A 27,917-nucleotide genomic window follows, 5' to 3' on the forward strand; every position below is an offset into this window, starting at 1 on the left:
CCTCTTATCGTACAAGGAAATATAATTTCTTCAAATAAGATCGAAATAAAGATATATGATTGCCTCTTTTTTTAAATGACAGTTATAATGCTTTGAAAAAAGTCAACATTGAAAATGTTTAGCAATATGTATAGTCAATAAGTGTTTTAATATACAGCTGACGCATGTTCTTAGTAATTATCGTCCTTACATATTAGTTTTAATTAGCTTAAAAAATATCGACAGTAGATATATTGATAAACATATTATTTTGTTTAAATGGTGAAGGATAGAAATCTTCAGGAAATGTCAAAATCTAGCAGCATATCTCCTTAAATGAATATTGTTTGTTGTAGAATAAACAATCTGATATCTTTCTTGATGCTGTTGTGGCGCGAGAAGCATAGGGGCCACAACTCATTCGCCTTTGTATTAACTCATGTGTAGTAAATAGAGAATGTTTATCCATCGATATCTAGACTACGTATTTCATATTGCCACTCACAAATAAATTTAAGGATATTTCGGCAGGTTATATTTTCTTAAGACAAAATTGGGCACCATGACAAACTAGTGTAGCGGAGAACTTTACAGGCCAGTTTACACATAATCGTTTGGTATTGTTTAGGACAGTAGTGATATGTGGATTCAAATTACCTACATTGTACGAACACATTTTGCAAAATATCAATCATTCCGAAAACCTTTTGAATTGATAATCTGTGAGAAAATTAATGATGATAAAATACGACCACGAAAGTCCAATATTTACACAGATATAATCATCAATTACGAACATCGAACCATAAGAAACAAACACACAAAATTGCAGTAAGAATGCATGATGCTTGTTTACACGGTAAAAAATTGATCGTGTGTCACTTGTCAGGATAATTCATAGTCTTTCTTCAAATATCGGCAATGGAAAACAAATACTTGTACGATATCGACCTATGATTAGATATCTAATTACCTGTTAATTATACTATGGGTTTTTGACAAGTCTTAAAGAGCCTGATGATATACATTTAATATTTTATAAACAATCAGGATCCATACATTATTTTTTGTTTATCATTTTATTCATAAAGGAAGCGAAATAAGGTCGCACGAAATCATACAATACAATGATGAATTAAATTATGAATTAAATGATGTGTTATGGCAATGATAAGTTGTCTGAAATGCTGAGACTACGAAATAATCGTGCACTAAGACAAACAAGTGTACGAGGGAATTTTACAGTGATGGATTCAACAGACGGTAGAGTTAAGCTGTATCCTTACAATAGTTTGAAAAGATGTTTAGATTTAACGCAAACGATTGTCAGTGTAAGAGTGAAAATGAGCGAGACTTGAAGACCGTTTATTATTTGGCAATATGACAAAAACGGAAAATCAGCTGTGACATTTCCAAAGCACATTTTTTGTCCATTCTTATACTGTAAGCAGCTGAGGGACGGGTGATGTTTTAATCATTTACCCTTTAATATGATCCATCTACTCTTTGTTTGCTATCGCTGATTATGGTAACGATAAAAACAAATCCAAATCATATCAATGCCAACATAGTACAATGTATACACGCAGAATTATTATTCAATAGGCTCAATGGGCCTGAATCCCTGATCTGGTATCTAATACTTGTAATGAATTAAGGTCTAGTATTATTTTAACAATCTTCAAAAGTTAGTGTACATACAGACAATACTATAACATTTCGCTACAACTGACAGATACTTTCGAACGCAGAAATGTTCAGAGTATGAACTGCTAACCTTCTTTACAATCTACAATTAAAATGTTGAACACTTTGAAAACTTTGAATACATTGGAAAGTCATTTTTGCAATAGAACACAACACCAGCAAGCTACTAGATGTAAAGCATGATTCCAGACCTTTCAGAAATTTATAATTATGATTGAGTGTTAAAACAAAGTTGAACCTTGTGTTGTTGAGTATGGGCCAATGTCATTTCTTGTCGACAAAATGTGTTTTATTCCATAAAAATAATGTTTCACTTCTAAACATTTTAAACGCTAACCATGGAAGTTTCTCTATTACAACAATTCAATTTGAGACCGGAATTATGGAAGCGCATCTACTTTCATATTGTTTCCATGACAACTACAAATACCTCACTCACAAAGAAGCTACGTTAGGTGGTATCAACAATATACCGTTAAAATATCGAACTTTAAAATGATGATTGCCATCATTCCCTATATATGTAAAGTCACATATTTCCTTAACGACAGTGTCAATTATTCCACTCCGCCGGTTGTCGATAGATCTATACCTCTCATTATACATTTCTGTAAAAGAAACATACACTACATTATCATGTGTGACATCGAAATCAGTTTTCTGTTCCTCTAACTCAATTGTAGCAATCCTGCAGCTTGTGGCATGTTTCAAAACACCTCTGTTGATAAAGCATTATTTGAATCATAAACTACAACATTAACACGGCTATAATTAGAAAAAAACGAGATCTGTTACAAGGTCAAACTGTTATCGAAGATCTGTTAAACTAATATTTCTTGATAGTGACACTGTTAGAAACATGAAACATCTCGATTTTACTCTTTATAATAAAGCGAAATACTATTGTTGTCAACTTAACGTGACCTTTTGTATCTAATTACTTGTTTTATCATAAAGCAATTTAACAGTTGCAGGTTATCAATAAGAGAGATCTCTGTACATGTATGTCGACGTTTTTTTAAGAAGATATGGAATATAACAGCGATTTCTAAAACTTACTGTTAGGCTAACAGCAAAATTTAGTTTGAAACGTTAGACAGGACTTGGAACAATCTAAAGTGGGGCATATTAAAATAGCCCTACCCCTATTTCTGCAGACGTGGTTATGGATACAGAACGACTTCCTGATGGGAATCATCTATCCACACATTGGCGTCGAAGTAGAAAGATCCAACTCCTTCCATCGTTATTGTTAGCTAACGAAAACAAATTATTTAACATGCTAATTTTCAGTATAACATACATTTATGATTTTTATTACACGAACAGCGGTCACAGTTTGTCGTCAGTATTTCTATTTAAGGTCATAGTAAAACTCCCGAACATTTAGTAGTGCTTACAGGCATATTGTTATACACTCTAAGATAATTCGACCAGACAACTTAATGTCTATGAAAACAGAAAACACTCTTTAATGTTTACATATTTTTATCTCATCTAAAATAACAATAACGAGATACTTAATATATATATTCAATGTATTACCGATTCAAGTTTCCATCCAGGGTTGTAACCGGTATTGTCGTGTCCTACAAGGATCATATGAAGAGGTCCGACATCTTCTTGTGTCGTCTATAAAAGTGGTATAACCTGTTTAATTCTCATAAATATAAACGACCTCGTCAACAAAGACAAGTTTAGGTATATATCAAGCTCCTACAGCTGAAAGTCAACCTAAAAAACAACACTTCAAAATGGACACATTAGTTTTATCTTTCATCGTTAGATTTTAAAGATTATAACAAAATAGACAAAAAAAATGAAGAAAAAAATCACATCATTACAAAAAAAGAGGAAGTTGATGAAGTTTGAGTAACAATACAGATTCACTACTGGACATATCGACAACAACATCTTGGCTGCCGACGCCGACGCCGCCATTGACAACGACATAGCATGGCCTAGCTTCATTTGTAAAACAAGAGGACTTTGATGCTGTCCACAAATGGTAACAGATTTTTGGGAATTTGATTTTCGTTTTTTAGTTATTGTTTATGTCACTGCATGCATGATTAATTTAAATGAAAAAAGTTTGTTTTAAACCAGAGATCGAGCCACCAATACTAAATGTCTAAGTCTCCAAGATATAGAACTATTGGGACGTTTCCCGAAACACGAATAACTGAATGAATATAGGTAAAAAAAAAAAATTCATTTTAAAATGACAAAATGGCAGTAAAATTCCATCACGCGAATCATACGCTGGGAATTTTAGGTTAGATTGGAGAAACAAATTGTAGACGCTACAATAAATTATTTCACTGCAAATTGCAACTATTACTTGATGATCTCACGACATCTACAAATACTCACGTCGTAACTATCGCTTGTTCCTAAGTTGTAGACCTTGGTGGTAGGGAGGAACGTCTTGATGCTACCGTAAGTACCGAACGTGGTGACGTATACCTTGGCACCTGTCCCAGCGTACGCCTCGTTCGCCGTCGTCCACATAAAAGTGTATAGGACATTGACAGGTTTACCTGTATGGAGAGAAACCCAATCTGGAATAAGTTATAACGAGCACCGTATTTAATACCGAAACGGTGTTTAACTTTCATCAAAATCAGGAAATATCTTAATTTCGACCAATCGGAGGCCTCGGTTCGGCTGACCGGTCATATGACCGATTACAAACCAAAGAAGAATCCAGAGAAAAAACACCGTCGTCCATACCCGAACTCTCATGTAAAGTTTCGTTGAATTCCGCCGGTCGGTTTTCCAGAAACAAGTCTGAAACCTCGTCGGCGGAAGAAATATGAACTATAATAAGAAGAAGCGGAGCAAAAACAATACTCCTCACATTTTGTTTGGGGGACATAATAAGTAATATAAAATTATTCAAAAAATATCTGTCACTACCATTCATCAACCCAATGCATTAAGTTCGCTGTAGAAAAATTAGCAATCAAAATAAGATCTACACATTGATTATTTCTACATTCCGCAAGAATTTAAAAATAATGTAAAAAATGTGTTTAAATATAATAGTCCTGGATACCAGGTCTTGTTCCTTTATGGAGACCGAAAACGATTACGATAGTTTCTCGAGATTGTTATTAACGCTATTTAAATACTATCTGAAAGCATGCATTTTTAGATTTGTCCATCACTCACAGATTTGTCCCCTGCTTTACCTGCCAAATATTTCTCCCTTGGGGTATGACAGTTAATTCTCCCACAGTTCACCGATTTATCTCCAGTTTAAGACGGGAAAGATTTCTCTGTCAACCCCTATAGGGTATGACAGATTGTACGCGCTAAATTTCTGAACCGAAAGTACTTACTGAAGTACTTTATGAGGGACGTCACTAATAGTTCCCACGTTGTTATTTATTGTTAAATATGCGTATGAGAGTTTTATGAATTGACAAGATGTACTGTTGTTCACATCAGAATAGTATCACTGATACCTTATTTCAGTGTTTGTTTGAATAAGTATTGTGAATTGATTTCAGACCTACGTTTTCTTGTGTAATGATATTTTGGGTTTGTGATGGGTACTTCTTCAAATAAGGATATTCATGAGCTGACCATGTGCATTTGTTTACAAACATGCCTTGGTCAACGATTCGATATGCAATTATTTGAAGTGGTGGGAGAAAAACAATAATTCCCTACATAGGGAGTGTGACAAAGAAATATCAACCCTCGAGGAAGTTCAAGAATGTCCGACCCTTGGCAAGCCTCGGGTTGGACGTTCATGAATTACCCCCAAGGCAGGGAAATATTCTATTAAGCATGTTGGCATTCTGAACTTCTGAAGTTATGGACTGGTTTACATACGTCGGCCGATGATCATTATTGGATCAAGGAGAAATTGAGCCTAGGGTTGGACAACCAAGAATGTGACCCCTCGGGTTGGAGATTTCTCTGTTACGCCATCAAGGTAAGGATTTGTTTTTAACTCCGAGTCATAAAAAGTATGTTCAGCTGTACAGATAAACGTGAAATTACTCCTTTTCTAACTACGCTAAAGCGCTTAACAATATACATGGACAACGCATCTGAGACAAACATTACAACTGCTTTTTATTGATTCTACTTACAAAGCATGTCAATGAGACCAGCCCAGGTCCCTCCGACAACACAGTTAAGGGTATTCGTATGGCCTCCTCTGTTGATATATCCTTGGATACATGTATAAACAGCGACAGCACCCACCTGTAGTGACGTCACGGCCGAAATACCTTTGGCAAGAGTAGGTGGCGCAGAACATGCTGTAAGATAAATTAAAAAGATTTCAAAATAATTCAATTACCATTACAACAAAGGTAACGGTAAAATGATAGTACACACCTTCTTCAAGTTTGGAAATTTGCATTTAATATCTCCCTTGTCACTGCCTCTCATTTTGGTCCTTTGTTAAACTATTGTCCCTGTGAGGAAGGCTTTGGGTTCTGTCTCCTTGCCAAGGCATGTCAGAGTCTTTTTAAAATGGTAGTACATGGCTCGCCTGTTGACATTTAATATGACCGGGTTAGGTGTCCTCTGTGTGTCTTTGGCTGTATACTTTAGTGAGATTGACCTACGAGGTCGCACCAGTTCCTCTCTATCGCATGGAAGCATACACGAGAATACCACAGCCTTACATAAGCAAACCACACAAGCTCGCAGCACATGCATGCAGCTCACACACGGGGAAGTTTTGATATGGCATTAAGCAATATAAAACCAAGCGCTTGTTTATATGCCTAGATAATGCATAGATTAATGATTCAAAGAAAATTCATCCTGTCATATAGGCTAGTCTGAACTCGTAGTATCAGAATACCTTGAATGATATCTACAATTGATTTACAAATTACGCATATTGAATCATTCTCAAACTTATAATTTATACAGTCATTCAGCTACAAAATAATTAATACGTCTGGAAGGAAGGAAGGAAGGAAGGAAGGAAGGATCTGTTGCGTTACCAGATACTTAACTTACGGATTTCAACACACTCAAATTCACTTGGAATCCACGTCTCATTCGATTGACACGTGAGCATGCCTGATGCGGTTGCGTTGTAGCCGAAGTTACATTCGTATGTTGCGTTACATCCGGTGTAGTTGACCAATGTAGCATTAGCAAAGACCACTGGCACCGAACATTCTGGAACATAAAACAGTACCGCGGTATATAAGGTTATCCCCTACTGCATGGTGTCGTTCCGCAAGACAGAATTTGACGGGAGTACAAGAACAGATTCTGCCTGACGTTCAGAAACCTTACAACTATCAATCACCAAAATTGTGCTGACAAAACAAACAGAGGAAAAAACTCCTGCCAGTACATTTTTCTGTATACTTTTTACACTGAAGAGTAATTCGAGCAAAATTAATGTTGAACGGTTTTTTCCAATTGATCACAAGTCAATGGTGTCCTTATCTTACCGCTGATAGTGCGATAGCGAATCTTTTTTTTTAATACGCAATAACGCACTATTTTGATACGCAATAACGCAATATTTTAATACGCAATAACGCACTATTTTAATACGCAATAACACACTATTTTAATACGCAATAACGCACTTTTTCAATACGTAATAACACACATGGTGCATTTTATTTGGTAATTATGTAATGTCATTTAATTCACCTTGCGATTAACTTGTTATATTCAATAGAGAAAGAATAGACACTACTTAGAGCTTACAAATACTGTAACTATCATTTCACTTTGACGGCATTAGCAGGTTTATTATGGATATCGATATTTTTTTCTGATAGACAAGTTAGACGGAATACTCAGAAAATTCCTATAAAGTTTTCAGGACAAAATGTAGAGTAAATGCTGAACCATACAGTGAAGCCTGACTTTACCGACCGCTGACTAATGACATCCTTCATCCGACCGTATCCATCGGGACAGCCACATGCTCCCATGTCGTTGTCGATACTGACTTTACCGACAGATTCGGTTGTCCGACTCCGTTCCACAGCATGTCATAAAGTCAGGTTTCACTGTTACTATATGTTAGTCTATTTATAACGTACATTTTGTAAATGAACTATTGTGTACTATCATAATGACGTTATGTTCCTTTATACAATATATAGTGATACTACAGTGTAGGTATACATATATGTGTATGTTAGACTATTAACGGACATGTACTTTTGTAATTGTGTATTGTGTCATACTATATTACTTTGTATTGTTTTGTAATATATCTCTGATGTGTTGAAAAACACTTAAGCATTGATGTCATTCTTTTTTAGTTTCATCGGGGTATGAAACAAATTTTGTTTGCAAACAAAATTTGTTTCATACCCCGATGAAACTAAAAAATAATTGACATCAACGCTTATAATTAATTTTTGAAAATGATTATAAAGAAATAAAGAATCTGAATCACTGTTTATATATATTGTACATATATAACAAACATACCTGTGACCTTGTTGGCTCCGACACTTGTCCCACCTCCACTAACCAAAGCCTTAGTGAACATGTGACAGATTCCACTAACATCATCGAAGGTAAATGATACACATCCACATCCGTACTCAACACAAAGTGACGAACACCTCAACTTTGTCATCACGTTGTCCACCTCTCTCGCTAAGGCATCTGTATAGGTTGCCACATCAACATAATTCACTGATTGGAAAAACCTCCAAACCATATCGTCATCCTGTTGTTTCGTCCCTGAAACGCCACTTACTTATGTATTACAACACAAATATTTTTATACTCTTTGCTGAAAATCGTTAGACACCCTTGTGATTTGAAAGATGTACAAGTACCTATCGCGGTACTTGTGAATACCGGCTATTTAGACAAATCTTAACTATTGTTTATTAAACCCGTTTTGATATTATTAACATCGTGTTAACATATAAACAATATATTAATGAACAATTGTATCCATGGAATCAGTACAAATTAGACAAGGCAATGGGTCCTCTTCATCGACGACACCAAACGTTTAAATTTATGTCAAATTGATTTCTCACAAAAACATTTTTATTCACGCCAAGATATTTCCGCACCGCCTGTTTAACCGATATGTTATCTAGTGTTGGTCAATAACCGGATGTGGATCAAATTCAACATGCAATAGAATTTATCATTTACGGTGTAATATAAGAACATACCTCCTATATCCACCAATATCCATAGCAACGCAAGAAATATCTGCTTTTGATATGAAGTCTGCATCTGGCTGAATGTAATTGCTAACCAAGATATTCAGCTCCCTTGCCTGATCACTCTAAGATGTCCAGTTCCCTTGTCTGATCACTCTAAGATGTCCAGTTCCCTTGTCTGATCACTCTAAGATGTACAGTTCTCTTGTCTGATCGCTCTAAGATATACAGTTCCCTTGTCTGATCGCTCTAAGATATACAGTTCTCTTGTCTGATCACTCTAAGATATACAGTTCCCTTGTCTGATCACTCTAAGATATACAGTTCTCTTGTCTGATCACTCTAAGATATACAGTTCTCTTGTCTGATCACTCTAAGATGTCCAGTTCCCTTGTCTGATCGCTCTAAGATGTCCAGTTCCCTTGTCTGATCACTCTAAGATATACAGTTCCCGTGTTTAATCGCTCTAAGATGTCCAGTTCCCTTGTCTGATCGCTCTAAGATGTCCAGTTCCCTTGTCTGATCGCTCTAAGATGTCCAGTTCCCTTGTCTGATCGCTCTAAGATATACAGCTCCCTTGTCTGATCGCTCTAAGATATCAAGTTCCCTTGTCTGATCGCTCTAAGATATACAGTTCCCTTGTCTGATCGCTCTAAGATGTACAGTTCCCTTGTCTGATCGCTCTAAGATGTACAGTTCCCTTGTCTGATCGCTCTAAGATGTACAGTTCCCTTGTCTGATCGCTCTAAGATATCAAGTTCCCTTGTCTGATCGCTCTAAGATATACAGTTCCCTTGTCTGATCACTCTAAGATGTCCAGTTCCCTTGTCTGATCACTCTAAGATATACAGCTCCCTTGTCTGATCACTCTAAGATATACAGTTCCCTTGTCTGATCGCACTAAGATGTACAGTTCCCTTGTCTGATCACTCTAAGATATACAGTTCTCTTGTCTGATCGCTCTAAGATGTTCAGTTCCCTTGTCTGATCGCTCTAAGATGTACAGTTCCCTTGTCTGATCGCTCTAAGATGTACAGTTCCCTTGTCTGATCGCTCTAAGATGTACAGTTCCCTTGTCTGATCACTCTAAGATGTCCAGTTCCCTTGTCTGATCGCTCTAAGATGTCCAGTTCCCTTGTCTGATCGCTCTAAGATGTACAGTTCCCTTGTCTGATCACTCTAAGATATACAGTTCTCTTGTCTGATCACTCTAAGATATACAGTTCTCTTGTCTGATCACTCTAAGATATACAGTTCTCTTGTCTGATCACTCTAAGATATACAGTTCTCTTGTCTGATCACTCTAAGATGTCCAGTTCCCTTGTCTGATCACTCTAAGATGTCCAGTTCCCTTGTCTGATCGCTCTAAGATGTACAGTTCCCTTGTCTGATCACTCTAAGATATACAGTTCTCTTGTCTGATCACTCTAAGATATACAGTTCTCTTGTCTGATCACTCTAAGATGTCCAGTTCCCTTGTCTGATCGCTCTAAGATGTACAGTTCCCTTGTCTGATCGCTCTAAGATATACAGTTCCCTTGTCTGATCACTCTAAGATATACAGTTCCCTTGTCTGATCACTCTAAGATATACAGTTCTCTTGTCTGATCACTCTAAGATATACAGTTCTCTTGTCTGATCACTCTAAGATGTACAGCTCCCTTGTCTGATCGCTCTAAGATGTACAGTTCCCTTGTCTGATCGCTCTAAGATATACAGTTCCCTTGTCTGATCACTCTAAGATATACAGTTCCCTTGTCTGATCACTCTAAGATGTCCAGTTCCCTTGTCTGATCACTCTAAGATATACAGCTCCCTTGTCTGATCGCTCTAAGATGTTCAGCTCCCTTGTCTGATCGCTCTAAGATGTACAGCTCCCTTGTCTGATCACTCTAAGATATACAGTTCCCTTGTCTGATCGCTCTAAGATGTACAGTTCCCTTGTCTGATCGCTCTAAGATGTACAGTTCCCTTGTCTGATCACTCTAAGATATCCAGTTCCCTTGTCTGATCACTCTAAGATGTACAGTTCCCTTGTCTGATCACTCTAAGATGTACAGTTCCCTTGTCTGATCACTCTAAGATATCCAGCCCCCTTGTCTGATCGCTCTAAGATGTCCAGTTCCCTTGTCTGATCGCTCTAAGATGTCCAGTTCCCTTGTCTGATCGCTCTAAGATGTCCAGTTCCCTTGTCTGATCGCTCTAAGATGTACAGCTCCCTTGTCTGATCGCTCTAAGATGTCCAGTTCCCTTGTCTGATCGCTCTAAGATGTCCAGTTCCCTTGTCTGATCGCTCTAAGATATCCAGTTCCCTTGTCTGATCACTCTAAGATGTACAGTTCCCTTGTCTGATCACTCTAAGATGTACAGTTCCCTTGTCTGATCACTCTAAGATATCCAGCCCCCTTGTCTGATCGCTCTAAGATGTCCAGTTCCCTTGTCTGATCGCTCTAAGATGTCCAGTTCCCTTGTCTGATCGCTCTAAGATGTCCAGTTCCCTTGTCTGATCGCTCTAAGATGTACAGCTCCCTTGTCTGATCGCTCTAAGATGTCCAGTTCCCTTGTCTGATCGCTCTAAGATGTCCAGTTCCCTTGTCTGATCGCTCTAAGATGTACAGTTCCCTTGTCTGATCACTCTAAGATATCCAGCCCCCTTGTCTGATCGCTCTAAGATGTACAGTTCCCTTGTCTGATCGCTCTAAGATGTTCAGTTCCCTTGTCTGATCGCTCTAAGATGTCCAGTTCCCTTGTCTGATCGCTCTAAGATGTACAGTTCCCTTGTCTGATCGCTCTAAGATATACAGTTCCCTTGTCTGATCGCTCTAAGATATCCAGCCCCCTTGTCTGATCGCTCTAAGATGTACAGTTCCCTTGTCTGATCGCTCTAAGATGTCCAGTTCCCTTGTCTGATCGCTCTAAGATATACAGTTCCCTTGTCTGACCGCTCTAAGATGTCCAGTTCCCTTGTCTGATCGCTCTAAGATATACAGTTCCCTTGTCTGATCACTCTAAGATGTACAGTTCCCTTGTCTGATCGCTCTAAGATGTACAGTTCCCTTGTCTGATCGCTCTAAGATATACAGTTCCCTTGTCTGATCACTCTAAGATGTACAGTTCCCTTGTCTGATCGCTCTAAGATGTCCAGTTCCCTTGTCTGATCGCTCTAAGATGTACAGCTCCCTTGTCTGATCGCTCTAAGATGTCCAGTTCCCTTGTCTGATCGCTCTAAGATGTCCAGTTCCCTTGTCTGATCGCTCTAAGATGTCCAGTTCCCTTGTCTGATCACTCTAAGATGTACAGTTCTCTTGTCTGATCACTCTAAGATATACAGTTCTCTTGTCTGATCACTCTAAGATGTACAGCTCCCTTGTCTGATCACTCTAAGATGTCCAGTTCCCTTGTCTGATCACTCTAAGATGTACAGTTCTCTTGTCTGATCACTCTAAGATATACAGTTCTCTTGTCTGATCGCTCTAAGATGTCCAGTTCCCTTGTCTGATCGCTCTAAGATGTCCAGTTCCCTTGTCTGATCGCTCTAAGATGTACAGCTCCCTTGTCTGATCGCTCTAAGATGTACAGCTCCCTTGTCTGATCACTCTAAGATGTACAGCTCCCTTGTCTGACCGCTCTAAGATGTACAGTTCCCTTGCCTGATCGCTCTAAGATGTACAGTTCCCTTGTCTGATCGCTCTAAGATGTACAGTTCCCTTGTCTGATCACTCTAAGATATCCAGTTCCCTTGTCTGATCACTCTAAGATGTACAGTTCCCTTGTCTGATCACTCTAAGATGTACAGTTCCCTTGTCTGATCACTCTAAGATATCCAGCCCCCTTGTCTGATCGCTCTAAGATGTCCAGTTCCCTTGTCTGATCGCTCTAAGATATACAGCTCCCTTGTCTGATCGCTCTAAGATGTCCAGTTCCCTTGTCTGATCGCTCTAAGATGTTCAGTTCCCTTGTCTGATCGCTCTAAGATGTCCAGTTCCCTTGTCTGATCGCTCTAAGATGTACAGCTCCCTTGTCTGATCGCTCTAAGATATACAGCTCCCTTGTCTGATCGCTCTAAGATATACAGCTCCCTTGTCTGATCGCTCTAAGATATACAGTTCTCTTGTCTGATCACTCTAAGATGTACAGCTCCCTTGTCTGATCGCTCTAAGATGTACAGTTCCCTTGTCTGATCACTCTAAGATGTTCAGTTCCCTTGTCTGATCGCTCTAAGATGTCCAGTTCCCTTGTCTGATCGCTCTAAGATGTCCAGTTCCCTTGTCTGATCGCTCTAAGATGTCCAGTTCCCTTGTCTGATCACTCTAAGATGTACAGTTCTCTTGTCTGATCACTCTAAGATATACAGTTCTCTTGTCTGATCACTCTAAGATGTACAGCTCCCTTGTCTGATCACTCTAAGATGTACAGTTCCCTTGTCTGATCGCTCTAAGATGTACAGCTCCCTTGTCTGATCGCTCTAAGATGTCCAGTTCCCTTGTCTGATCGCTCTAAGATGTCCAGTTCCCTTGTCTGATCGCTCTAAGATGTCCAGTTCCCTTGTCTGATCGCTCTAAGATGTCCAGTTCCCTTGTCTGATCGCTCTAAGATGTACAGCTCCCTTGTCTGATCACTCTAAGATGTACAGCTCCCTTGTCTGACCGCTCTAAGATGTACAGTTCCCTTGTCTGATCACTCTAAGATGTACAGCTCCCTTGTCTGATCGCTCTAAGATGTACAGCTCCCTTGTCTGATCACTCTAAGATGTACAGTTCCCTTGTCTGATCACTCTAAGATGTCCAGTTCCCTTGTCTGATCGCTCTAAGATGTCCAGTTCCCTTGTCTGATCACTCTAAGATGTCCAGTTCCCTTGTCTGATCACTCTAAGATATACAGCTCCCTTGTCTGATCGCTCTAAGATATACAGTTCCCTTGTCTGATCACTCTAAGATGTTCAGTTCCCTTGTATGATCGCTCTAAGATATACAGTTCCCTTGTCTGATCACTCTAAGATGTACAGTTCCCTTGTCTGATCACTCTAAGATGTCCAGTTCCCTTGTCTGATCACTCTAAGATATACAGTTCCCTTGTCTGATCGCTCTAAGATATACAGTTCCCTTGTCTGATCACTCTAAGATGTACAGCTCCCTTGTCTGATCACTCTAAGATGTACAGTTCCCTTGTCTGATCACTCTAAGATGTCCAGTTCCCTTGTCTGATCACTCTAAGATGTTCAGCTCCCTTGTCTGATCACTCTAAGATGTCCAGTTCCCTTGTCTGATCGCTCTAAGATGTACAGTTCCCTTGTCTGATCACTCTAAGATGTACAGCTCCCTTGTCTGATCACTCTAAGATGTACAGTTCCCTTGTCTGATCACTCTAAGATGTCCAGTTCCCTTGTCTGATCACTCTAAGATGTTCAGCTCCCTTGTCTGATCACTCTAAGATGTCCAGTTCCCTTGTCTGATCACTCTAAGATGTACAGCTCCCTTGTCTGATCACTCTAAGATGTCCAGTTCTCTTGTCTGATCGCTCTAAGATATACAGTTCCCGTGTTTAATCGCTCTAAGATGTCCAGTTCCCTTGTCTGATCACTCTAAGATGTACAGTTCCCTTGTCTGATCACTCTAAGATGTACAATTCCCTTGTCTGATCGCTCTAAGATGTACAGCTCCCTTGTCTGATCGCTCTAAGATATACAGTTCCCTTGTCTGATCGCTCTAAGATGTCCAGTTCCCTTGTCTGATCGCTCTAAGATGTCCAGTTCCCTTGTCTGACCGCTCTAAGATGTCCAGTTCCCTTGTCTGACCGCTCTAAGATGTCCAGTTCCCTTGTCTGATCGCTCTAAGATGTCCAGTTCCCTTGTCTGACCGCTCTAAGATGTCCAGTTCCCTTGTCTGACCGCTCTAAGATATACAGTTCCCTTGTCTGATCGCTCTAAGATGTACAGTTCCCTTGTCTGATCACTCTAAGATATACAGTTCTCTTGTCTGATCACTCTAAGATATACAGTTCTCTTGTCTGATCACTCTAAGATGTACAGTTCCCTTGTCTGATCACTCTAAGATGTACAGTTCCCTTGTCTGATCACTCTAAGATGTACAGTTCCCTTGTCTGATCGCTCTAAGATATACAGTTCCCTTGTCTGATCGCTCTAAGATGTACAGTTCCCTTGTCTGATCACTCTAAGATATACAGTTCCCTTGTCTGATCGCACTAAGATGTACAGTTCCCTTGTCTGATCACTCTAAGATATACAGTTCTCTTGTCTGATCGCTCTAAGATATACAGTTCCCTTGTCTGATCGCACTAAGATATACAGTTCCCTTGTCTGATCGCTCTAAGATATACAGTTCCCTTGTCTGATCGCTCTAAGATATACAGTTCTCTTGTCTGATCGCTCTAAGATATACAGTTCCCTTGTCTGATCGCACTAAGATATACAGTTCCCTTGTCTGATCGCACTAAGATATACAGTTCTCTTGTCTGATCGCACTAAGATATACAGTTCTCTTGTCTGATCGCACTAAGATATACAGTTCCCTTGTCTGATCGCACTAAGATATACAGTTCCCTTGTCTGATCGCTCTAAGATGTACAGTTCCCTTGTCTGATCGCTCTAAGATGTACAGCTCCCTTGTCTGATCGCTCTAAGATGTACAGTTCCCTTGTCTGATCGCTCTAAGATGTACAGTTCCCTTGTCTGATCGCTCTAAGATATACAGTTCCCTTGTCTGATCGCACTAAGATATACAGTTCCCTTGTCTGATCGCTCTAAGATGTACAGTTCCCTTGTCTGATCGCTCTAAGATGTCCAGTTCCCTTGTCTGATCGCTCTAAGATGTACAGCTCCCTTGTCTGATCGCTCTAAGATGTACAGTTCCCTTGTCTGATCGCACTAAGATATACAGTTCCCTTGTCTGATCGCACTAAGATATACAGTTCCCTTGTCTGATCGCTCTAAGATGTACAGTTCCCTTGTCTGATCGCTCTAAGATGTACAGCTCCCTTGTCTGATCGCTCTAAGATGTACAGCTCCCTTGTCTGATCGCTCTAAGATGTACAGTTCCCTTGTCTGATCGCACTAAGATATACAGTTCTCTTGTCTGATCGCTCTAAGATATACAGTTCCCTTGTCTGATCGCTCTAAGATATACAGTTCCCTTGTCTGATCACTCTAAGATGTTCAGCTCCCTTGTCTGATCGCTCTAAGATGTACAGTTCCCTTGTCTGATCGCTCTAAGATATACAGTTCCCTTGTCTGATCGCTCTAAGATGTACAGCTCCCTTGTCTGATCACTCTAAGATGTACAGTTCCCTTGTCTGATCGCTCTAAGATGTACAGTTCCCTTGTCTGATCGCTCTAAGATGTTCAGTTCCCTTGTCTGATCGCTCTAAGAAAGATGTTCAGTTCCCTTGTCTGATCGCTCTAAGATATACAGTTCCCTTGTCTGATCGCTCTAAGATGTACAGTTCCCTTGTCTGATCGCTCTAAGATGTACAGTTCCCTTGTCTGATCGCTCTAATATGTACAGCTCCCTTGTCTGATCGCTCTAAGAAAGATGTTCAGCTCCCTTGTCTGATCACTCTAAGATATACAGTTCCCTTGTCTGATCACTCTAAGACATACAGTTCCCTTGTCTGATCGCTCTAAGATGTACAGTTCCCTTGTCTGATCGCTCTAAGATGTACAGTTCCCTTGTCTGATCGCTCTAAGAAAGATGTTCAGTTCCCTTGTCTGATCGCTCTAAGATATACAGTTCCCTTGTCTGATCGCTCTAAGATGTACAGCTCCCTTGTCTGATCACTCTAAGATATACAGTTCCCTTGTCTGATCGCTCTAAGATATACAGTTCCCTTGTCTGATCGCTCTAAGATGTACAGTTCCCTTGTCTGATCGCTCTAAGATGTCCAGTTCCCTTGTCTGATCGCTCTAAGATGTACAGTTCCCTTGTCTGATCACTCTAAGACATACAGTTCCCTTGTCTGATCGCTCTAAGAAAGATGTTCAGCTCCCTTGTCTGATCGCTCTAAGATGTACAGTTCCCTTGTCTGATTGCTCTAAGAAAGATGTTCAGTTCCCTTGTCTGATCTCTCTAAGACATACAGTTCCCTTGTCTGATCGCTCTAAGAAAGATGTTCAGCTCCCTTGTCTGATCGCTCTAAGATTTCCAGCTCCCTTGTCTGATCGCTCTAAGCAAGCGCACCCTTTTATATGAGTTTTTACCAGTTCAGAAAATTAGTATGAGGTTCGAATCAATGTTCTATGGTTTAGAGTATATCGGTAATGATATACAGCCTCCCTTCACACAAATATATCGAGTATCTAGATAAATATGCAGCTGTGCTTTCCCGTCCATTACCTTAATCAAAACAATGTTGCCAAATACTTATAATTGGTTTTTTTACCGAAGACGTACCTATTAATGGACTGTCTACCCGTCTGACAGGAGCTGGGTGTAACTTGAAGTAGCATTTAAAACATTGATTGATTCTGATCGATATCGTTTTAGCACTCTATTACACATCAATATATCTAAGACCGAAAGCGGGGGATTAAACATGGGGAATGATTGAGTCTAGAAAAAGGGTCGCAATTCTGTCTTCAAATCAATGTGAGAAGGGTATGGAAATAGGTGTACACACAAATTATTTACACCTGTAATACCATTTAAAAGTATAAAAGATGACACGGCAAGATAAGCGTGTATTCATTGATCCAATGGTGTTTAATTATAATAAACGACAACCAAGTAGCGTCAGGTATACAAAACCATCAAAGAATGTCGCATAATAATGAACCAATAATTCAGAAGCAAAATTGAGGGTAGTATGTATATAAATTAGAATGGAGATTCCTGAAAATGTACAAAGATATCAAGACAAAGTCTTCTGGATGAGTAAGTGCCTTCTGCTTCATCGACGACAGTCGTCATAAAAATCAAACACGTCTGACTTTATATCGCATAACGAAATAGAATATTTCCTAAAAAGGCCATGATAACGACCATAAAACAAACAAACAAACACCACGGTCCATAAACTATATATAATATAGGCTTGTTGTTACTGCCGGTGTTACCTTAATTGACCCTAAATACACGTCTAATATATGAAATTATGCATTATACTGAGGAGAGTGGTGTACCAGGTATGCTGATTAACTTTGAGAAAGCCTTCGATTCTGTGTCTTGGCTATTTATTGAAAAAGTTCAGCTTCTTTTTGGAAGGGGCCGCGGTGGCCGAGTGGTTAAGGTGTACCGACACTTTATCACTAGCCCTCTACCACTGGGTTGCGAGTTCGAAACCTACCTGGGGCAGTTGCCAGGTACTGACCGTAGGCCGGTGGTTTTTCTCTGGGTACTCTGGCTTTCCTCCACCTCCAAAACCTGGCACGTCCTTAATAGGACGTTAAACAAAAACAAACCAAAATTCTTTTTGGATTTGGTAACAGTATTATTTATTGGTTCGAAACTTTGCATAAGGTTCATTCTTAATCAGGGGGGATATATCTTCTTTTTATGCTATAAAGAGGGGCTGTAGACAGGAGGACCCGATCGCACCATATTTATTCATCCTATGTGCCGAAATCTTAGCGACAAAAGTGAGAAATAATAGAAATATAAAAGGTATAGAAATTGAAAATTGTCCTATTTTGTTGTCACAATATGCTGATGATACTTCACTGATACTTGACAGGTCTGATAATTCTGTAAGGGCATCAATTTATGAGCTTAACAGTTTTGCTAAAATTTCTGCGCTGAAAATTAATGTAGATAAAACTCAGGTAATATGGATTGGGAGCAAAAAATACAGTGGGTGTTTCTTACCAGAGCTTAATCTTCAGTGGGGAAAGGAAAGATTTACATTGTTAGAGATAGAGTTCAGTGTCAACCTCCACGAAATACCAAAGCTAAACTATGACAAAAACCTTATCATGCTAAAACCTCTACTAAAAACATGGGGCAGAAGGTCATTATCTCCTATTGGAAAGATAAACATTATCAAATCTCTACTCATATCTCAATTTAACCATCTTTTAATTTCACTACCAAACCCAGATAAAACCTTTATTTGTGAACTTAATTCATTGGGCGGGGGACCCGACAAAATTAAAAGGGAAATAATTATCCAAGAGTATGCAAAAGGAGGCCTTAAGATGGTTAACCTGTCAGCTTTCACAGACTTTTTCACAGCATTGGAAGTTGGCAATATAAACTAAAAACTTACCTTCTTGCAAAATGTGGAAGTGAATATATTGATATATGTTTTTTTTTTTAAATGTAAAAATGGATGAATGTTTTTAAATCTTGACTTTTCTTTAATGCTATTTACTATGAAAAAAAAGCTATGCATAAACACATACTAAAAGTACCAATCTGGTGTAACTCTGATATTAAAGTAGGAGGAAGTCCAATCTTTTACAAGGCATACTATAAGAACAATGTACTTGTAATTCAAGATTTGCACTAGTTCATTCTATTCATTAGTTAAATTTATTCAGAAATTTTCATATCAACACAAACTTTCTGCAGTATCATGGTCTTATATCAGCAGTGTAAAATTTTATCACATCTTATAATATACCTATTGATAGTCCATCTTTATCCTATCCTTATGTAACAGAGCGCGTGATAAATTAAATTTCAATCACTGCCTCCGCTAGGGATCGAACCCAGGACCTCTGGCTTACTAGTCTTGCGCTCAACCGATCGAGCTAAAGAGCGGTATATTGCGGCTAGTATTAACCAGGGTTACACTTACATGCCGATCAATTTGGAACTTCTTTTAAGAGACAAAATAGGTTCAAAAATGTTTTATGATGTTTTGATAAAATCTGACTTGCTTCCCACAGGTGCTAGAAAATGGAACAATGATTTTGATAAACAAATTTGGGAGAAATATTTTAAAATACCTTTTCTTGTAACTACTAATACAAAGCTTCAGTGGTTCCAATACAGACTTTTACATCATATATTAACAACTAACTGTGCAAAATTGGAGCAGTTGCCTCCCTTTTTTGTAAACTATGTAACTCTGAAAGAGAAAACATTTCTCATATTTTATGGGAATGTCCGGAAGTGCAAATGTTACTGCAAAGTGTTGAAAGACTACTGGATGCTTTACTCATCCTTTTTTCATTTAACAAAAAGACTTTTACATTTGGATTTATTTTTGACAACTATCTTCCAAGTAACAGGGTAGACAATGAAATTACTATAATATTAAAGCAGTATATTTATAAAACCAGATGTCTAAATAGCTCATTAAATCTAAATGCCCTAGTAAACACAATTAACGACAACTACACGGTGCAAAAGTTTATTACTTATAGTAAGGGTGACAAGGCCAGATGTAATTTTGAGAAGGAATTGAATAAATGGAACAATTAATTAGTGTTCATATCAGACTATTAACTCCTTTTCTCATTTTCTCTTTTTTTATATTATTAATATTATTATCTCCTTTCCTTTCAGTTCTTTAAAAAAAACACAAAATACAATGTGCATAAAACTTCTATAGACTTTAATAAAAGTACTTCCTAAAAAGGCCATGATAACGACCATAAAACAAACAAACAAACACCACGGTCCATAAACTATATATAATATAGGCTTGTTGTTACTGCCGGTGTTACCTTAATTGACCCTAAATACACGTCTAATATATGAAATTATGCATTATACTGAGGAGAGTGGTGTACCAGGTATGCTGATTAACTTTGAGAAAGCCTTCGATTCTGTGTCTTGGCTATTTATTGAAAAAGTTCAGCTTCTTTTTGGAAGGGGCCGCGGTGGCCGAGTGGTTAAGGTGTACCGACACTTTATCACTAGCCCTCTACCACTGGGTTGCGAGTTCGAAACCTACCTGGGGCAGTTGCCAGGTACTGACCGTAGGCCGGTGGTTTTTCTCTGGGTACTCTGGCTTTCCTCCACCTCCAAAACCTGGCACGTCCTTAATAGGACGTTAAACAAAAACAAACCAAAATTCTTTTTGGATTTGGTAACAGTATTATTTATTGGTTCGAAACTTTGCATAAGGTTCATTCTTAATCAGGGGGGATATATCTTCTTTTTATGCTATAAAGAGGGGCTGTAGACAGGAGGACCCGATCGCACCATATTTATTCATCCTATGTGCCGAAATCTTAGCGACAAAAGTGAGAAATAATAGAAATATAAAAGGTATAGAAATTGAAAATTGTCCTATTTTGTTGTCACAATATGCTGATGATACTTCACTGATACTTGACAGGTCTGATAATTCTGTAAGGGCATCAATTTATGAGCTTAACAGTTTTGCTAAAATTTCTGCGCTGAAAATTAATGTAGATAAAACTCAGGTAATATGGATTGGGAGCAAAAAATACAGTGGGTGTTTCTTACCAGAGCTTAATCTTCAGTGGGGAAAGGAAAGATTTACATTGTTAGAGATAGAGTTCAGTGTCAACCTCCACGAAATACCAAAGCTAAACTATGACAAAAACCTTATCATGCTAAAACCTCTACTAAAAACATGGGGCAGAAGGTCATTATCTCCTATTGGAAAGATAAACATTATCAAATCTCTACTCATATCTCAATTTAACCATCTTTTAATTTCACTACCAAACCCAGATAAAACCTTTATTTGTGAACTTAATTCATTGGGCGGGGGACCCGACAAAATTAAAAGGGAAATAATTATCCAAGAGTATGCAAAAGGAGGCCTTAAGATGGTTAACCTGTCAGCTTTCACAGACTTTTTCACAGCATTGGAAGTTGGCAATATAAACTAAAAACTTACCTTCTTGCAAAATGTGGAAGTGAATATATTGATATATGTTTTTTTTTTTAAATGTAAAAATGGATGAATGTTTTTAAATCTTGACTTTTCTTTAATGCTATTTACTATGAAAAAAAAGCTATGCATAAACACATACTAAAAGTACCAATCTGGTGTAACTCTGATATTAAAGTAGGAGGAAGTCCAATCTTTTACAAGGCATACTATAAGAACAATGTACTTGTAATTCAAGATTTGCACTAGTTCATTCTATTCATTAGTTAAATTTATTCAGAAATTTTCATATCAACACAAACTTTCTGCAGTATCATGGTCTTATATCAGCAGTGTAAAATTTTATCACATCTTATAATATACCTATTGATAGTCCATCTTTATCCTATCCTTATGTAACAGAGCGCGTGATAAATTAAATTTCAATCACTGCCTCCGCTAGGGATCGAACCCAGGACCTCTGGCTTACTAGTCTTGCGCTCAACCGATCGAGCTAAAGAGCGGTATATTGCGGCTAGTATTAACCAGGGTTACACTTACATGCCGATCAATTTGGAACTTCTTTTAAGAGACAAAATAGGTTCAAAAATGTTTTATGATGTTTTGATAAAATCTGACTTGCTTCCCACAGGTGCTAGAAAATGGAACAATGATTTTGATAAACAAATTTGGGAGAAATATTTTAAAATACCTTTTCTTGTAACTACTAATACAAAGCTTCAGTGGTTCCAATACAGACTTTTACATCATATATTAACAACTAACTGTGCAAAATTGGAGCAGTTGCCTCCCTTTTTTGTAAACTATGTAACTCTGAAAGAGAAAACATTTCTCATATTTTATGGGAATGTCCGGAAGTGCAAATGTTACTGCAAAGTGTTGAAAGACTACTGGATGCTTTACTCATCCTTTTTTCATTTAACAAAAAGACTTTTACATTTGGATTTATTTTTGACAACTATCTTCCAAGTAACAGGGTAGACAATGAAATTACTATAATATTAAAGCAGTATATTTATAAAACCAGATGTCTAAATAGCTCATTAAATCTAAATGCCCTAGTAAACACAATTAACGACAACTACACGGTGCAAAAGTTTATTACTTATAGTAAGGGTGACAAGGCCAGATGTAATTTTGAGAAGGAATTGAATAAATGGAACAATTAATTAGTGTTCATATCAGACTATTAACTCCTTTTCTCATTTTCTCTTTTTTTATATTATTAATATTATTATCTCCTTTCCTTTCAGTTCTTTAAAAAAAACACAAAATACAATGTGCATAAAACTTCTATAGACTTTAATAAAAGTACAAATAATTATCATTCCTTATATGCGAGAATATGTATGTGTTTAATTGGTGTGCGAGAATATGCAAGTTTATATTGGTACACCAGAATATGTATAATCTTTTGGTATGTCAGACCATGTAAGTTATATTGGTGTACGAAATTATATTTACATTCTGTGTTGCATTTGCCTATATGTCGTTAGTAAACCAAATTGTATTCATGAGACTGTATACTAGCCTAAAATTTACAGCCCCAGGTGTTGTAGGTTAAAACAATGGTCCCCAGCTACATTCGGCCTAGATAGCTTTCGAAAACTAGCATTTATCTACCGTTAAACCACCACAAAGAAAGAAAGCAACGCAAGTTATGAGAGTAAAATTTAATAATAGAAAAAATGAAGTCGACCGACTCGACACAAAATTATCATAACCTCTATTCCTGATCTAGGAAGTAATCAAATTGTCAATGTCGTCACACAGGGGCTCGTTGTCGAATTGTCAGAAATGCTAGACACGACAACATTGAAAGTCCAGCATTTATATAAAAAGAAAATCTTGCGAAAAATCGGCAGTATCGACATGGTTTCTGGTTGTGTATGTATACTGAATTATAGTTATGTGGTTATTCACTGATGTCAAAGGCCTACCTTACTCCAAAATCGAGCCCCTGTGAAGTTGAACATCGTCTGCTAAGTTAGCGACACTGATGTGACTGGTTAGACTGGATTCTGTTTCTAATGAAATATCCTTGGAATCGTTTTCACCTACTGTCAAGACGACGTTCATTTAGAATTTAAGAGATGATATTCCTCTGAAAATAACGTAAATCCAGTCGATAGCAACATAAGTGTTTCCGAGGAATCGAATCTGTCCTGTGCAGTACCCATTCAACGCCGCATCACTTCTAAATGTTAACCGTATATCATTGAGCCGAAAAACGGCTTTATTTTTAAACAATCAGAAATTATGCAATTGTGAACAATTTGAAGATATCTACAGACGTTTATAAAATATAATATAAAGCCAAATTGTGCAAAAAACATTTCATGTCATTGCTATTGATAACGACATGAGGGACTATATTATTCCTTCTGAAATTTCGGCTGTTCCGCTATTTGAACTTGATGACGTCAGTGATAGGAGAAGCGGCAAATTTCAACGCGTCTTAAGCTACAGTAAATAAAATAAAATTATGAATGTAAATATAAGCATTGAACTGTTACCAAATGGTAGTATACTAACGGGCGACATTCTATTTATCTGTCACCCAAATTGTATTCATATCGACTGTATACTACCATTTGGTAACAGTTCAATGCTTAAATGTATGTTTAATATTGATATGCAAGAATATGTACAGTGTATGTTCTATATTGGTATGCGAGAATAGGTATTAGAGAACAAGTATGTTCTATTGGTACGTAAAAATATGTATGTTCCATTGGTATACAAGAATATGTATGATATATTGGTACGTAAGAATATGTATGTTCTATTGGTATGCAACAAGAATATGTATGTTCTATTGGTATGCAACAAGAATATGTATGTTCTATTGTATGGTGTGTGTCAAAAAGTCCTCATAATTGTATAGTATGTTTTATGTGTAACAAGTCCTATGCAGTGATTACACTGTATCCCAGGGTGTGATTTTACAGGTAAGAGTGTACTATGTTACCCGTGAGGCTAATCTCAAACCAAAGTAAGGTCACTGAAGCATGAATGCATGCTTCTCAGGTAAGTTTGCCCGATTGTGCGTCCATTTTCAACCGGAGACAGCGACCAGTACAGTCACTTCACGGTCAAGAGGCTGTGTGCCCATGAAATGGAGGAGCTGGGTGCTCCTATGTATATATAAGGACTGTGTGTCCAATGACCACCTGAGTAAGGTCAGTTATGTAGTTTCTAGTGAGAAGGAAGCTGTAAAAGGGCAGTAGACATGTACAAGCTGTGTGCTGATAATGTCCAGGAGGTGGTGAAGCTGTGTGCTATGAGAGCTGTGTGCTCAGAAGCTGTGTGCTAAGGAGCTGTGTGCTCAACTTCATGTGAAGTAAGTAAAACTTATATAACATGTGTATAATAATGTATAGATAGGGTGATTTAGGCTCAGTATTTATATATAATGTTAGCAACATGTGTTAAATGCTTAGGAGTTATTTTCATATTAGTCTAGGTCCAGAACTGCTTTGTATGATAATTATGAATTCCTATTGATAAGGAATGTGTAAATGATGGTGAAAGTACTGTCAAAATACTGTGCTGGGAGTTTATGAACTTTTTACTAGGACTCAGTCACTCTGTAACCTTGTAGGTGACCTTGAGGGCCTGGGAGACCAATGACTAAGGCTCCATATGAATGTTCCAGTCAGTAACCATCAGTAACCAGTTATCCTTCATGGAAGGTGTATCCAGACGTACAGTACTAGTGAAAACATCCAGGATGAGGTTTCAACTACGTGGAAAAGACTTTAAACATACATCAGTGTGGAGGACCGCAGTTGTGGGAAAAGACTTTCAATAGACTGTTTATAGGTTTGATATTGTTAATATTAGGCATATATTTAGGTTATTTATGTGTAGTGTATTGACGTCGAGTGAGAGGGTATGCGACTTGGTGTGGTTTGTATCTCTACTTTCTTGTAAATTTTTGTATATAATAAATGTTTATTTGTATATGTATATGGTGTTGTGAGATTTATCAGTTGAGGTGGACCGGCCTATCCCCACAATTCTTGACATTTGGTGGCAGCGGTGGGATAGGCCTTGTAATTTATTTATTGCAAAATTTATAGGTTCACAATTACAGCCGATAGGTCTCATCAACCATGGATACAGTAGAGCTAGCAAAGATAGTGGACATTGGGAAGAGCTTAGGGTATGAGGGTGCTGATTTACAGACATTTGTAGATAGGAAAGAGCAGGAGAAACGCAAGAGAGATGAGAGAGCCCTAGAGAGGGAGGAGAGAGGGGATGTGAGAGAAGCAAAGTTGAAGTTGGAAACGTTGCAGTTAGAGCTAGAGATTGAGAAAATGAGAAAAGATGAATCGGATAGGGATAGGAACGATCGGGTAAGTAATGTAAAAGGCAAGTTCCCCAAATTACCTGCGTTTGATGATAACAAGGACAATATCGATGCTTATCTACAGCGATTTGAAAGGTTTGCTGGTGCTGTAAAGTTGGATAGGCAGGACTGGGCGGTCCATCTGGGAGCTTTGCTTAAAGGTAGGTCGTTAGAGGTATATCACCGATTGTCCGATGAGGATTCTGTGAAGTACAGTAAGTTAAAGGAGGCTCTGCTCAAGAAGTTTCAGATGTCGGAGGAGGGATTTCGACTGAAATTCCGTACTTGTAAGCCAGAAACGGGAGAGACGTCGGAACAATTTGTGGTAAGGCTAGAGAATTACTTAGACAGGTGGGTAGACATGTCACAAACAGAGCATACTTATGAGTCCTTAACAGATTTGTTGGTACAGGAGCAATTTATTCAGGCTAGTAGACAACCTTTAGCATTATTTATTAAGGAACGTAAACCTGGTGATTCAGCAGCGATGGCTAAACTAGCTGACCAGTACTTAGAAGCCCACAATGGGGTTGATCTCAAATCCTTTGGTAAAAGCGGTAGTTACAAGACCACACCAAGGGACCGTGATCGGAACAGATCAGAGTCTGCTGTTTCTGTCTCTGATATGCCTGAGGAGGTTTACAGGAAAGAACTACAGAAATCTCAACAGCGACACAAACATCATTTTGACAAGAGAGCCAGAAATCGTAGATTTAAGGAGAAGGACAAAGTATTGATCCTACTACCAACAGACAACAACAAACTACTCATGCATTGGAAAGGTCCCTTTGAGGTGAAAAGAGAGGTAGGTCAGAATAACTATGAAGTAGAAGTCAGAGGAAAGGTAAAGACATATCATGCCAATCTACTTAAGAAATACTTGACACGAGAACGTGAAGTTGGGTCACAGCCAGGGGTGATGAGTATGGTTGCAGCAGCAGTCATTGAAGACACTGAAGAAGAGGGAGATTTAGTGGTGAATGACAATGTGGAAATACGGGTACCTGAGTTGAAGGCTAAGGAAACCATTAGTGATGTTAGGATCTCTAAGGAATTAGGTGTTGATCAGCTTAGTGATGTTTTATCTATTCTCCGGGATCATACAGAAGTGCTGACTGATTTACCAGGACACTGTAAAATTGGGGAACATAGCATCACATTGACAACAGAGGAGCCACTCAGATGTAAACCCTACCCAGTACCACATGCTTTAAAGGAGACTGTGAAGAAAGAGGTAAAATCTATGCTTGAGATGGGAGTGATTAGGCCGTCAAAGTCCCCGTACGCTTCGCCTGTCGTCTTGGTGAAGAAACCAGACAATACTACCAGGTTTTGCATAGATTTTCGCCGACTTAATGCTGTGACGGTATTTGATGCAGAACCAATGCCGGATCCTGAGGAGATATTCTCAAAAATTTCCCGGAGTAAATTCTTCACTAAAATTGATCTAAGTAAAAGGTATTGGCAGATAAATATGAAATCTGAGTGTAGGGAATATACAGCATTCCAGACAGCAGATGGATTGTTCGAGTTTGTGGTAATGCCATTTGGACTAGTAAATGCTGGAGCAACCTTTAACAGGACAATGAGGATTCTACTCAATGGAATGGAAAACATAGTTTTCTGGACGACATTCTGATCCATACAGAGACATGGAAGGAACATCTTTATGTGCTACAGGAGCTATTTGACAGGTTAACTAGAGCCGGTTTGACTGCCCGTCCGTCAAAATGTATGGTTGGTTACCAGAAACTGGATTTCTTGGGACATTCAGTAGGAAATGGTGAGTTAAGGCCTAACGAGGATAAGATCCAGGCAGTACAGCAGGCACCTATTCCACGAACTAAGAAACAGGTAAGATCATTTCTTGGGTTGGTAGGATATTATCGCAGGTTTGTTCCCAACTTTGCTGATATTGCCCAGCCATTGACGGATCTGACTAAGAAAGGACAGCCAAATCAGGGAATATGGAA

The 27,917-nt window shown here is 38.4% G+C and overlaps 2 protein-coding genes and 1 long non-coding RNA gene across 3 annotated transcripts; 1 reads left to right on the top strand and 2 right to left on the bottom strand.

Moving 5' to 3' along the window:
- Window positions 1-4,220, bottom strand: LOC117316889. The gene is made up of 4 exons (XR_004530027.1): window positions 4,060-4,220; window positions 3,232-3,318; window positions 2,830-2,942; window positions 1-2,294 (listed from the first exon to the last, which is right to left on the bottom strand). It is a non-coding gene; the product is annotated as an uncharacterized LOC117316889 (long non-coding RNA).
- A 101-nt stretch (window positions 4,221-4,321) lies between these two features.
- LOC117316323 (sushi, von Willebrand factor type A, EGF and pentraxin domain-containing protein 1-like) lies at window positions 4,322-9,332 on the bottom strand. Its single transcript, XM_033870864.1, has 4 exons — window positions 8,128-9,332; window positions 6,679-6,843; window positions 5,793-5,963; window positions 4,322-4,506 (listed from the first exon to the last, which is right to left on the bottom strand). Exons 1-4 carry the CDS (start codon window positions 8,360-8,362, stop codon window positions 4,322-4,324), a joined length of 756 nt encoding a protein of 251 aa, XP_033726755.1. The 5' UTR covers window positions 8,363-9,332.
- Window positions 9,333-24,602: 15,270 nt separating this feature from the next.
- Window positions 24,603-27,609, top strand: LOC117317109. Its single transcript, XM_033871908.1, has 2 exons — window positions 24,603-24,933; window positions 25,195-27,609. Exon 2 carries the CDS (start codon window positions 25,709-25,711, stop codon window positions 27,581-27,583), a length of 1,875 nt encoding a protein of 624 aa, XP_033727799.1. The 5' UTR covers window positions 24,603-24,933; window positions 25,195-25,708; the 3' UTR covers window positions 27,584-27,609.
- The last annotated feature ends 308 nt before the right edge of the window (window positions 27,610-27,917 follow it).

This window comes from Pecten maximus, chromosome 18, assembly GCF_902652985.1.
Source record: "Pecten maximus chromosome 18, xPecMax1.1, whole genome shotgun sequence".
Classification (NCBI taxonomy): Eukaryota; Metazoa; Mollusca; class Bivalvia; order Pectinida; family Pectinidae; genus Pecten; species Pecten maximus.